Source organism: Lynx canadensis, chromosome B2 (assembly GCF_007474595.2).
Source record: "Lynx canadensis isolate LIC74 chromosome B2, mLynCan4.pri.v2, whole genome shotgun sequence".
Classification (NCBI taxonomy): Eukaryota; Metazoa; Chordata; class Mammalia; order Carnivora; family Felidae; genus Lynx; species Lynx canadensis.
This window is the reverse complement of record NC_044307.1, coordinates 111,357,515-111,371,889: the sequence shown is the minus strand read 5'-3', so window position 1 is coordinate 111,371,889 and position 14,375 is coordinate 111,357,515. Positions and strand designations below refer to the sequence as shown.

Below are 14,375 nucleotides of genomic sequence, written 5' to 3'. Positions count from 1 at the left end.
ACTGACACCTATATCTCCTATTTACTACCTGTACAATCAAGACCAAGGAAGCGTGTTCTCCTGCCTCAGACCACGCAAGGATTTGGGGGGCTGACTGGCCTGTGCTCTCCTGGGGCATCCTCTACAACTTACAATCGGTGCAAAGAGCAAACTAAATCACAAACAAGTCATTACCTTCCTACTTCCCAATCTTTTCTTCCAGCCTGACAAGGAAAAACTGGCATCTTGGCATCACACTGAACAGCACAACAGCAAGCAATTTCCCTTTGTCACTAAATCAATCAGCCATTATTAAATTCTTCATTAAGGCTGCCCCCCCCTCAGTTTTCATTAAGCCATGTTTCTAATGTCTGAAGCACTTCCTATTAGAAAGGTGCTAAGGGGAAAGACAAAGGCGAAGAATTGCCTGTATTAACGCCTCAGGGTATCATCAGTACTAAAGTTGATGAACCTATCTAGGTGTTTTATATTACTCAGTGGCAATAATAACACCTCTATCTGTGTAATCATTTATGAGTTCCAAGGCAATTTCAAATGCATTATCTTAATCTCAAAACAAGCCCAGAGTCTCTGTGCTGGCTTTGTTCCTATTATTTTGGAGATGAGGACACAGGGTCTCAGGGAATTTGAACAGTTTGCCCACAATCACCACGGGAGTAAAGCGGGAGCCTAGATGAGAAGCCGGGTCCTTCTGACACCTCAGTCCTCTCCACACCCCATGGTGCCTCGTACCTAGAACGCAGTCTAATGAATAGCTGATCTGCTTTTGCAGGTCTCGGCGGTATGTATGTCAGAAGACAGATCAGGAAGTCAATACCAACGTGGCACCATGCCAGGTTCCAGGGCATGTTCCAGCCTGGCCCCAGCAGCAGGCTTTGGTGAAGGAAAGGCAAGAAGACATTCATAAGAGTCTGAATAGAAAGAGAAGTCTACAAACCCTAGAGAAAATATGAACTCTGAAATATTCATCTGTCTGGCTTGTGTCACTGAGTGCAGAAGATTAGCTGTCTGAGCCTTGCTTTAGTTTTACTGCTGTGGGAGTGTAGGTGAGTGAGAACAAGTGAATCACTGAAAATGAAACATCTACAGGAATAATGTCTTTCTTTGGGGGGAAAAAGTTTTAAAAAATGTGCACCTACTGCCACCAAAATAAAATAAAGTAAAACAAAACAAAATAGAATTGTAATGGAAAAAATGCAAATGTCAGAAAGGCAACTCTTCAGGGTAGAATACTCTAAGCAAATGTCTGCTAAGTCTTTGTCTTCAGATTTATTCTAGCAACTTAACTTTCTCATTGTCTATTCTGACGTTCAATCAAGATTTTGTAAATGACAGATGGAATTTTTCCGCTAGGTTTATGTTTGTCCTTAGACTTAACATTGATAGCTGTCTACACACACAAAAAAAGTTTGACCAATTCACCTACTAGTTGTATCATCATGGGTGAAATATCTCACTGCCCAGTGCCTCAGTTTCCTAATCTGCAAAATGTGGATGTTAATAACACTGGCCTTGTAGGATTGTGATAAATATTTACTATGTTAATGTTTGCAAAGGACTTAGAAGAGTGTCTGGCACATCACACATGCTATAAAAGTGTTTTAAATCAATGAATAAATAAAGTAATTAATTAAAGCACTAAAATGAGACAATAAAAGGTTGAATTCAGTTAACAGAGAAGGCGATGTTCTCTTGGCACAACACTGCGTAGTCCACAGCTGCCCCTTTGCCCTGAACTTCGAGCGCAGGCAAATGGTACTCTCATTAAGCACTTACAATCTTTCTAGTAGTTATTTAATGTTTCATGTTTTTTCCTCCCAGAGGTCATCTATCTCTTGATGGTACAAAGAATATGTCATATGTCTTTATTTGCCCTGTCACCTACTAAATTTCCTTTATATAACAAATGCTCAACTCAGGTGTATTTCAGCATATTATTTATTATTTATTTATTTATTTATTTTAGAGACAGAGGGAGAGGCAGAGCATGAGCAAGGGAGTGGCAGAGAGAGAGGGCGACAGGGGATCTAAAGCTTGACACAGGGCTCAAACTCACGAACAGTGAGATCAGGACCTGAGTCAAAGTCAGACGCTCAACCACCTGAGGCACTTTTTGTTTTTAATGATTTGAATGGAGTACTGTTGTTCAGTTATTTGATGTTATAAGGACCTGACGTACAGGGACATCCTTTCCCTCATGTCAGTAGTACTGTTTATTATGTTAGTAAAATATATGTACTTGCCCTCAGTCATGTAAAAGAGCTCAACCTTTCTAAGAATGGAAGAAATGTGTTCATTGACTAAGGATAACAGTAATTTACTAACTATTGGCTTATGTTTTAAAATATCTTTAAACATTTCTTTAGAGGTATCCTGTCAGTGCAGTGTAGTAAACCTCAAATCCTTTGCTTCTCTTCAACTTTGTTTAAAGTTGTATATCTAAAATATGAAAATAGCCCAGTTCAAGTCAGACCCAATCAACATCCTACTTAAGGTTGGCACTCTTGGTCTTTGCTGTTATTTCAAGATTATTTCACTAATTACTGTATAATTGCCCCAGTTTCTAGAGACCGTCCTATTTTTTCCAGAGATTCGTTCCAATATTCCACTAACATTTCGCAGGACAATTTTTTTTTCTTTCCCATTTTCCATGGTATGAACCAAGGGCATAGTCTGGAATAAGATGCAGTTTCCAGAATCTTTGTTAAAAGAGCCTCCTTATAAGGAAGCAATACAGAGAGGTTCTGCTGGAACAGAAGTGCCATGGAATCCACACATGCTTTTCCAGTTTTGACTGAATCTCAAAACCCACCCATAACATAGCACAATGATGTCTCCAGGGTTTGAAAGGTAAGGATTCCTGACCTTGACACGATATAACACCTTAAAACAAAACGTTGAAACATAAATAAATATAAACTTTAATAAACTGAGTCTTCAAAAATCAGGCCTCAAGATGAAGCCTATTTTCTTTTGTTTTGTTTTTTTGTTTTGTTTTCAAGATCACTGAGTGTGAGTGTTTCTCCCTAATTATCTAGTTAATTGTGCTTGACTGTTCCTAGCAATTTCTACTTCATTTTGTTTTATTTCATAGCACACTTCCAGAGAAGAATAAAACTTCATGGTGGGATTAAAACAAATCTGTATAATCTATGTCTATCTTAAAATTTTAATCTATTATCAACCTAACCTTCTTTCAGTTTGGAGACTGACCACATTATTTTAATAAATGTGAGCAGAATCATAATTCAATCTGAACTTGCAAACATTATCATTGTCTTTTTTGTGAAAAAGCCACACAATAGGAACAAACTAACTACAATGATATGTTTTTTAGGCAAATTCCAGGATAAGTTAGAGAATCATAGCATGATGTTTGACCTGCTAGTCTTCTATCCCTTCCACAGCTTCAATACTGTAAGTGATAATCAATGTTTATCATGACAAGCCAAACATAATGCAAGACGGTCAGTGCTTCTGAATTGCCACTATATTAGGAGTCGTTTATTTTAGCTGTATGTAATTGTTTTCTAAAGGTTATTAACCAGCTTCCAGATAAATGCTTGTTTGCTGTACAAAAGTGTAGAGGACTACTCTGAATTCTAATGAGGTAAAATGCTACTTGCATGCTGACAGCCTACGGGCCAACTATCAGAATGGGTGTCATCAGGACGTTTCAGGTGACATAATTTCCTCACGAGTGTTTGCAAGAACTACGGTCCAGTGAATTTCAACTTCTCAGATACCTGCTCTCATGCTCTAGGGTCTAAACTGTGATCTACTTTCATTCCAAACGTCCTTTTCTTAAAGTAGTATGATCCCTTCTAGCTTCACTGTTACATTATCCTCACGTTCTGTTGTTGCAATCAAATGGACAGTTTGAAGGTATCTGTAGAGTCCTAATCAGGGCACTATCATCCAGGAAAGAAATACAGCACATGATATGTGGAAGATTATTGCATCCTAGTGATGTGGTGTAACGATTCAATTGTTTGTAATTTTGTGGAATTTGCTTTTGTTTTCAGAAATTATGTTAGACAAACTGAAAGAAATGAGATGAAATTGTATGAATCTTTACTAAGGTAGAGCCTACTCAATAAATGTAGTAAGTAATCTGAGCCTGTTCTATCCTTTTGAGAAAAACCACAAATCACATTGAAAGTCATTTTGACATTTCAGTGTTTTAATTATTTTTAGATATATTAGAATGTGATAATGCTGTGAATATATTATTTACCTTAGTCTTCCTGAAGATTCCATGTCTCTTATAAAAGCTTTGGAAATGGTCCAATTCTTTGCAATAACCTGAAACTGACCTGCACTACATTGCAGTGGAAAGAGCCACTATTTTATTTATAGTCACCAGCTCACACACATTTACTTTTGCTAGTCTCCCGAGGAGCACAGAAAACTGTCCTACAAATTTAACATAGGAGAAAGTATATATAAGATAACTTCCTACTTAGAATTCTTTCTTTTTAATGCGTAACTCACTTCAACTCAATATAGATTGCATTAACTCTAGGTCACGTGCTATTGTAAATATAATAACATAAGACTTCATCTTTTTTGTTATACAGATCAGTTATTTCAGAGATCTTTACAAGATTTTTCAAAATTCATTAAAAAAAAAAATCTTGCTTTTCCCTTGGGAGGTTGGAAATAACCTTATTTCCAAATAAAGGAGACACTTTCTTCTACTTTGTTTCTGGAATTTCCCTGTGTAACCTTGGACATTCCCACCTATGTTTCTTTAAAACAATGCTATTTTTTTCTTTAAAACAATGCTACTTTTCAAAAAAGTTGTTGAAAGCCAGGCAATTCACTGAACAACACAAGGAAGGTGGTCCAAATCATGATCAGATGCGCAGTCTTCTCAAGAGACCCAGGTTGTTTGGTCTGGAAGGATGAGAGAGCAGGATCTGACCCAGAACAGGGAAGGCATGGGAACAAAGAGAATTTGGCAGGTAGCATGTTCACCTAACAGAACAGCAGTAAGGTAAACATCGAGGGAAGGTGACACAGACTTCTATAGAAGTCCAGTCAGTTAAAAATTGAGGCTGCGCAGTGTGGGAAGGAAAAGGATTCAGACCAAAGGTAGGAGAAGGGCTGGTGAGACCCTGATACTGCCAGAAAGGTATTGCCAGAAACTGTCCTGCAGGCTCCAGGGCAGTTCTTAGACACATATCTCAATGATAAAAGTTTACAGAGAATGGTGTTAGATAAGACATAGAACTGATGATCACTAGTCCTTGTTATTAGATACATGTAGATCTGAGATAGGGGGCAGGTAGGAAGAAGGAGGGAAAGATTTTTTAAGAATATAGGAGGAATTTTAGACAAGCTCAAAATAACTTGTGTACCTTCTGTTCTTGACATTCTATAACTTCTTGATTATACCTGTTTATTTCCAACCATAGAAACAGAATTTACAAATTTTAGCCTAAGGGTCCTGACAGAGTATTTTTTATAAGAAATAGCTTCTCATTTTTAATTTCACATGTATGAGATTTTAATGTTTAAATTATAAAAATAATTTTATATACCAATTAATAAATCATCCATTATGGATTCCATTATGGATTTCCAAGGAGATGGATTCTGATTACTAGTAATCTATCCTTTCTATGAAAGAATGAGATAGAGAACTAAAACATATTCTTTAAATCTGGAATATTAACTTCCCATATAGAGGAGAACTCTTTCATCTTAATTAGATTTATGTCAGTGTGAATATTAGTTCACTTATAAAGATAAGTGAATAAAGGTCTGATGTATATGCAAGTTTCACTGAATGCAATCTGCCTCTCTAATATCTTTAACAGAGAGATTTTGAGATATATTTAAATGTAAAATTTCCTCAGCTCCCATTTTACTGTAGCTCACAATAAACAAAATGCCACTCCAATATGGATTAGGTTCTTTCTTGAAGAAATTTTTCAATTTTGATATACACAATAATTGATTTGCATAACCCTACAATGTCCATCTCAGACAGTAAACAAAAATTTCTTAAAGAGAAATTGTGGCCAAATAGTGGCTTTTCTTGGTCCTTTAAACTTTGCCACCTCATAAAAAGTAGAGTGAGATCTTTATAAATAACCAAAATAAGAAACAGAACTCTATTCCCCCTCAATAGCTAACTCTAAGTTTCTTAGCTTTATGATTCTTCAGGTAGTAATTTGTCTTTATATTTATCTAAAAGAAATCAGAGTAGTTCTCAACTTAGAATTACAGGGAATAGGTGACTATATAAAGAGTAAAAAAAAAAAAAAAAAAAAAAACCTGTTGGGGCATCTGGGTGGTTCAGTTGGTTAAGGGTGGCTCACTCAGTTAAGCATCTGACTTCGCCCAGGTCATGATGTCATGATTTGTGAGTCTGAGCCCTGTATCTGGCTCTCTGCTGTCAGCACAGAGCCCACTTTGGATCCTCTGTCTCCCTCTCTCTCGCCTCTCCCCGGCTCTTTCTCTCTCTCTCTCTATCTCTCTCAAAAATAAATAAAAATATTTTTAAAAACTTAAAAAAGTAAAACCCTGTTTAAAATATTAGCTCACATTCTAAGGTTTCAATAATCCAAGAAGCCTATCTAGAAAGCTGTAAGATCAATAAACTTTCTCAGTAACTGTAAAAGTCTTTTACAATTGTTCCTGAGATGTTTTCAACTAACCAGATGCATCAAAAGTCACCATTCACAGAACTAAAAATACACCAATGTTATAACAACCAGCTTCTTATGATTCATAGTTCTGCTAACATTTTTAAGTCCCATGAAATATATTTAGCTTTGAACTTAATTGAAACTACCTTACACAAGAGTCTTTCATAATTTTTTATATCTTTCAGTCTGAGAAAATAATTTGGACTGAGCAAGTGGAAGAGTCCCTCTCTGCATCTTGCTATTATAACGTAGATGAAATAAAAATATTATTTCCCCTCCATTAAAAAGCAATAGAGCTCAAAAGTCTACCAACTGACATATCTGAACATTTTCCACTCCCTTACAAAAGATGAGAAATCACATCAGACAGGAAACACATTCTTTAGATTAGTGGCAGGTGTAGAACACACACACCAGTCAGCCTTTATTTTCAGTGTCAGCAGGCATGCTCAGCGAGAGGGCACAACTCTTCCTTTCATTGAAGTGACACACATCGTATTATTCCTTCATCTACACATCACCAAGCAGAAAAGTTCCCAAGCCACAAAACTACTTGATCTTGCTTGAACACCACGCTATTCTTTAAAAATAAAACTTCAGTGCTAAGAAGAGGGATGATGGTGATGGTGATGGTGATGATGAGGATGATGGTGATGGTGATGACAGTGATGATCATGATGAATTTAGTTTAAGAATTTCTTTAGGAACAAGGAGGAAAAGTGGTCTCCACTCTCAGACTCACTTTTCCATAGAACAGTAAACTTATTCAAGAGGTGAAAAATATAGCAGCTGTATTTAGAAGGTGAATGATTCAGATTGCAGCACAATAACACAGTTCTGGAAAACACTTAAAGCTGCAGTAGAAACTAGGTGCTCACGAAGCATGAGTTTCAAAGGTAAAAAGAAAAGCCTTTCTTCCACTTCCCAGGATGTCCACCAAAACCTCAAGTTTCAGTTTCTTTCCCCCTCCCCATGAGCCAAATAGACAAAAACACCAAAGCTGTAAAACTATGACATGACTCAGGGTAAAATCCGGAAAATGGGGGAGTAAAAGAATCCCTAGTACAAGTCTGAATTTAGGATTTACCTGCTCTGATCCCAGTTGGCTGCAAAAAGGACTAGAATCTTCCTGCCATAGTGGTCCAGATTGGCCAGGCCCCCAGGGAAGCCATCTTTCAGTGCCTGCTTGATTCCAGGGTCAGTGGCCTTGAAGCTTTTGAACATGTCCAGGTTCTGCTGCCGGTACTCAAAGTACTGGGCCAGAAGGCGGAAAGCTTCAAAGTGATGAAACTTCCTGGCCCGCAAGAAGCGTAAGATGAAGGCATCATCTGTGCGCAGAAAGCCAATGTCCGGCCTGGTGATGACCATATCCCTCACCTCCTGGATGTCCTGGTGCAATGTGTCTGGGTTCTCATTCAGCTCCAGGCGAGCTTTCTCCAGGGTCTCAGGAGAGAGACCAGCTTGTAAATGAGTCATCGTCCCGCTTGTTCCTGAACCTTCCCTTCCTCTTGCTGACTGTCCCACAACAGACCTGGCCCTTGCCACCACCACACTCTGGCCTCCAGACCTCCCTGCCGCCTGCTTCCTCTTCTGTACAGGAAATGTTTGTCTTGGCGTCCAGACCAGTACCCTGTTGCTCCTGCCTCTCGGCAGCTCTTTTGTGGGAGTACGAACTTCTTTTCCCACCGCCTAAAAACAACACCTCACTTTGGTTCCCTCTTCCCTTTCCTTTAAAGAGCTGTGGACCTCTGGCGGGCCCAACACTCCTTGTCCTTCCTCAACCCTAACAAAACACCCCTAAGCCCACCCAGCACGGTTGGCACTGATCTTGATGCTGTCCTCTTCTCTTCCAAGATGCAACAAAAACAACCCCCACGCACATCTCAGCCCCAGCTCTGTGATGCTTCTGCGGTCCCTACTGAAGGATGCGCCTGCCAGGGATAACGATGGGAATTCTGATTAATAATAAGGTGGCTCTTCAGCGCTGAGCTCCAGGGCGGGGAGAGAGCGTCTTTGCCAGAAAGAAAAAGAGAGAAGGGGGGGGGGAGGAAATTATTTTCCTTATGCTTATTTAAAGATGTTATTCTTAAAAGGCACATTTGTGGGATTTTGTTTAAAATGATTATGATCCAATTAGGCGGAGACTCTGCAGATAGCGCACCTTCCCTCCTCCCTTCCTAGATACACCGTGATCTCAGAAGGCACCAGAAGGGTTTTGGTGGCGTTGGCACCAGCGTGGGCTACCCACCCCCCAGCCCCACCCGCAACTTCTGCCTTCCTCTAACCCTTTATTTCGACGGAATTATCCTGGGGGTGGAGGGGGGAGGTGGAGGGAGGAGGGGGATCTTTCCCAGAACACACATTTCAAATGCGAGGTTGGGGGCGGGGGACGGGGGGAGAGAAGGTAGAGAAGAGGAGTGGAGGATAAAATTAAAATGTCTCTACCTTTTCTACAAAACCCCAAAGCAAGAGAGAAGAGCGGCGGGCTCCTACCAGCAAACCCGGAGGCGGGGACGCTAAGCAATGCGGCACTCCCTGGCATCCATCAGCCCCGGCTTCGGCGGCGGCGGCGGCGGCGACAGCAGCATCAACTCCTCTCCGCGGGATGGAGCGAGCAGCGAAGAGGGGCGGCAGCTGGGACCCGGGCCGGAGACGCACTGGGGAGCAGCCGCGACCACATCCTCAGCCAGCAGCCCGCTGCCTCTCCCAGCGGGAGGGTGGGGGTGCGGAGCTAGGGCCACCGGCGTCCCAGGTCCTCGCCCGGCCCGGCCATTCGCGTCCCCGGGAGAGGAGAACGGAGGGAGCGGGGTTCGAACGCCTGGATGGACAAGGCCACGCCGGCTGCCGCCGCCTTTGTGCGCCGGAGCCGCGGGGCGGTGGGCGCGGCGGGGCGGCAGCTGCGGGGCGCGGGCCTCTCCACGGGGGCCCGGGCGGCGGGAGTCAGGCGCGCCCCTCCGGGCTCTTGCTGCCGCCGCCGCTGCTGCTGCTGCTGCGGCCCCGGCTGCCGCTGCTAAAGAGGACTCGGCTCAGCCCAACTCCTCTCTAATTATCCCAGCACAGATCTGGCTGCGACGTAAGCGCTCACTCAGCTCGCGCACGCACCCCACTCCTCTCACCCTGACTCCGCTGGGGAGGACTGCGATTTCCGCCGCATGCAAATATCCTGAGCCCCAAGTTTAGCCTTCCCCTTGTCCCCACTCCTCGGCAGGCTACTCGAGCGGGCATCACCTGGCCAGGCGGGGCATCGACGCCTCGCGGCCTCCCCACGCCCCTCTCTCACCCTTTGTGTGCAAGACCCCGGAGCCGCCGGCGAGTAGCTGTTGTAGAAGGCAATGCACACGAACACACGTTTTCTAAGTCCCTTAGGAGATCATTTCGATGTGGGAAGTACACAGAAATATTTTGTACTTTTTGCATTTGTTGTTGACAGATATGTTTAATTTAGAAAAGGAGACCAGAGTGGTCCCAAAGCTTTGTGTTGATGATTACACCTCTGGAGGAACTTACATGTATAGTATTTCAACGATGAATTCTGGCTGCTGACTTACTATTGAACAGAATGGAAATGAGCACCAGGGCAAAAAACAAAAACAGTCCCAGAGGAAGGAAAAATAGACACTTCTCATCTCGTAATAAAGCATATATTTCTGGAGACACATGCAATCATTCTCTTTAGTGTTACACACCTGTATACTAGAATCATCATTAAATGAACAGTCTTTCAACCTCAGATGACTGTCTAAGGGTTTGAGGAAAGGGATTGTTTTCTCTTTTCAAAGCACAGCATGTTTTACTGTGCATGTCCCTAAGAGCAACTTTTGGCTTACAAACTAGAATAGGGTCCTAAATTCAAGTCAACTCAATGCAACAATTATTTCCTGAGCTCCACTGTGTGGGACGTTCTTGTAGATTCTATGGATTGGCGGTCTTGAAGACAAGTAAACATTGTCATCCTTGATGACTATTAGAACCCTCAGATTACAGGCACATACTTCTTATTGTTCTTTAGCAATGATGCTCACCAAAAGAAAAAGGAGAAGGATGACAGACCTCTGGTATTTTATTCATTAATTTAATGCAAAGTTTAGTAAGAACCAGAATAAAAGAATACATTACATACACACACAGTCATTACTCCCAAGGAATTTACACTTTAAATGGGAAGGCAGAAAATTACACACACACTCACACACACTGTATTTTTAATATAATGTATATATTTATTTATTTAATGTCCTTATAGGACTTTATGTAATTATGACTCTTCAAAGGCATTCTGAATATAATGTGAACTATCAACATAATTTAATTCACAGTTCAAAAGATTTCGAAAAGATTCTTTTTGGCCAATATTCTAGAACTTGAAGAAAATTTGTCTCCTGTGGATTCTATAAAGAGATTTTCTGAAGAGGTTTCACCAATATTGAGAGACAGTTCTTCATGGCTCTCTTGCGTTTCTGAATGTCATAGGAGCAGGGCACAAACTGCCCTTTTCTCCTATCTTTTCAAGGCTGTGTATACAGTGTTAGTACACAGCCTTGGAAGAGATTGGAAGCTAGAGATAGTACCTCCATCTGAATGAAAGGTTTGCTTAGAGCTTGGGAAGATAGAGATAGTATCTCCCTTCTTAGCACAGGGCAGGCAGGTTTATTTTGGTCCCCTGTTCTCAAAGCTACTGTCCTGTAACACCACCTGCTATGTGGGCCAATAACATCCGACCCTCTTCCCTTAGGCTTGTGAGAATCAGGGCTTAGGAAACAAGCCTAAAATATGTTGGTGCTTAGACTATTTGCTGTTCCTGAGTAATAAAGTTGTTTATCTCTAACTCAAAGGGTTTTGCAACTTCCACAGCATGCATGAAACTCTGGCCAGCTAACCTGTTAGCATGCAAGTAGGCTTAAATCTTAGAACCTAAAGGTACTTAAAAACCAATTACTTAATTTTGTTCTCTGAGATGGAAACAGTAGACCATATTTTTAGAAAGGAATTATAAGATAAAATTTACTTTGTTAGTCCAAAGTATGGTGTGACCTATATTTAGTGATTATATTTTTATTATTTATAAATGATAGGCTTCTTCAAATAGGTTCATTTTACTATATCAATATATGGTGTAAATTGCCTCTATCATGCAGTAGGTTTGTTGGAATAGGTCAGACGGGTATATATAAGAATTTTCTTCATTATATTTACAAACTATTAAGTCCTCACTCTGATAATTTTACTCTTATTCTCCCTCTACTCTTACATTTGAAATCAGTTCTGAAACCAAAATAAATATGCAAAGTAACCTAAGAATTAAACAAGGTGTTTATCCAGATGACTTCAGAGTGTTTGATTCTTATTCAATATTAATTTACCTTGCCAAATTAATGCAAAGTAATGTAAGAACTAGAATAGAAGAATAAATTAACTAAAGGATTAATTAAAGTATTATTGGAAAAAATAATTAAATTAAGGACTTCTGGTGTTTTCAAGCAACCTTAAACCACAATTTGGTTTGCTATTATATTTAAAGTGGACATAGTAAGTAATTTACATTTTAAAATACTTTATCCCATTTACTGTTAAATAAAATACACATACAGAAAGGGGCACAAAACAAGATGCACAGCTCAGTGGTATATTACAAAGCACGGACTTGTGTAAATGCCCACCCCAGTTAAGGAATAGAGCATTGTCAGTACCCACATAGCCCTTCTCTCCTCGCCTCCTAACTACTTGCCTTGCCTTCCAACAAAGGAAGCTACACCATCTTCATTTTGAAGGTCATCACTTTCTTGTTTTTCTTTAAAATTGTACAAACTAGGTGGCTGTGCACTACAATTTAGTTTTTCCTGTTTTTTTTAACTTAAATGAATGCAATCATTCATTTTAATTTTGTGATTGGCTGTTTTCATTCCGTGTTACGTTTGTGAAAGAGGGCTCTTTTCTCCATGTTGTTGCATGTAGTTAGTTCATATTTGGTTATGATGCATGGAATTCCATTTTATAAACAATATTCTTGTCTCTTCTACTGTTGGTGGAGATTTGAGTTGTTTTTCTATTTTGGGCTATTATGAATCGTGACGTATAAACATTCTAATATATGTCTGTTGGTGCACATGGGTATATGTTGGAATGAAACTGCTGGGTCATGTGGGATGAGCATCTTCAAATTTACTAAATGACACCAAACTCTTTTCCAAATGGTTGTGCTATTTCACCCTCCCCCCAAAAGTATATGAGATTTCTCACTGTGCTACATTCTCACATATCTTATTATTATCCATCATTTTAACTTATCCCATCTGATTTTGAACAGGCATATTTGCATGGTAGTTTGAGTATAATTTCCATGATTTTTAATGAGGTTGAGCAAATTTTCATATTTTTTGGCCATTTGTATAAACTTTGTGTGTGAAGTGTCATTGCACTTTTAATATGGTCTCTGATTAATATAATTTTAAATTTTAAAATAGTTCAATTTTTCTTCAATGAATAGTATTTGGGGGGTTTTGTTTAAGAATATCTCAAGGTCACTCACATATTCTCTGATAGTACCCTTTAGAAGTTTATTATTTTTGCCTTTCATTTTAACCTACAATCTACCTGAGACTGATTTTAGTGCATGGTGTGAGAAAGGGATAGAGTATTGTTTTTTTTTTTTTTTTTAATATGAATATCCAGTTGACTCAGCACCATTTATTAAGACTGTTTATTGAAAAGACATCTTTTTCCTATTGAACAGAAGAGCTACCATTGTCACAAAATAATTGTGCATATATGCATAGACTGAATTCAATATAAATTTTAAATTTCACAAGACATCATTGTTTTATAAACCAATGTTCCTCAATGGTTTGCAAAATGTGAGCTTCAGACCAGCAGCATTAGCATTACCTGGGACCTTATGAGAAATGTAAATGCCCACCTCTGACATCTTGAATCAAAATCTTGGGATGGGATCTCACAGTGTTGTCTGGCCAGCCTTTAAAGTGACTCTAAATTACATTAATATTTGAGAGTCATTGCTCTAGATTTACATACATGTGTATCCTTTTCCGTGTTCTTTATTCCTTCTACACAAGGAGTTTCCAGAAATTCTGAGTTTCCAGAAAGAATTGTTCTTCTTTTACCAGAAGCACACCCTTTAATATGTCCCTCAGTACAGATCTGAGGGTTATAAATGACTTGTTTCATTTGCTTGAAAGTCACTATCTTACTTTCCTTCTTGAATATTTTTGCTAGGTATGAGATTCTGGATTTGCAGCTATTTTCCTTCAGCACATTAAATATTTTAATTCATTTTTTTCTGGCCTATAGTATTTCTGTTGTAAAGTTAGATCTCACTCTTTTCATTTCTCTTTTGAAAGTGATTTTTTTCTAGCTGAATTTATTTTTTCTTCCTGTCTTTCATAATCAGCAGTGTCCTGTACTCTTTTTATTACTTTGCTGTTTCACCACTTTTTATTCTTCTATTCCTTTATACAGTTTTTTTAAAATCCTTCTTGAGTTTTATCGAGCTTCTTGATGCTATCGTGATGTCTTTCATGTGTTTTGGAATGATTTAAGTCATACTATCTCCATATGTTGCCTCTATTCCATTTTCTTTCTCCTCTGTTTCTGGAATTCTGATTGTACAGATATATATCCTCACTGTTTCCTCCATGTCTCCTTAATGTATCTTCTGCATTTTCCTCCAATTTTCTCGTCATCTTTCCTTTTGGATATTTT

The 14,375-nt window shown here is 39.5% G+C and overlaps 1 protein-coding gene across 1 annotated transcript in view; it reads right to left on the bottom strand.

Annotated features, from left to right (window-relative positions):
* The window catches only part of CLVS2 (clavesin 2), a 67,462-nt gene extending 58,249 nt beyond the window's left edge, over positions 1-9,213 (bottom strand). The window contains exons 1-2 of the mRNA XM_030316257.1: positions 9,153-9,213; positions 7,747-8,670 (exon numbers count right to left, since the gene is read on the bottom strand). Coding sequence (XP_030172117.1) covers positions 7,747-8,135 — 389 coding nt within the window. The 5' untranslated portion in view covers positions 8,136-8,670; positions 9,153-9,213. The remainder of the gene's footprint in view (positions 1-7,746; positions 8,671-9,152) is intronic.
* Between the last annotated feature and the right edge of the window lie 5,162 nt (positions 9,214-14,375).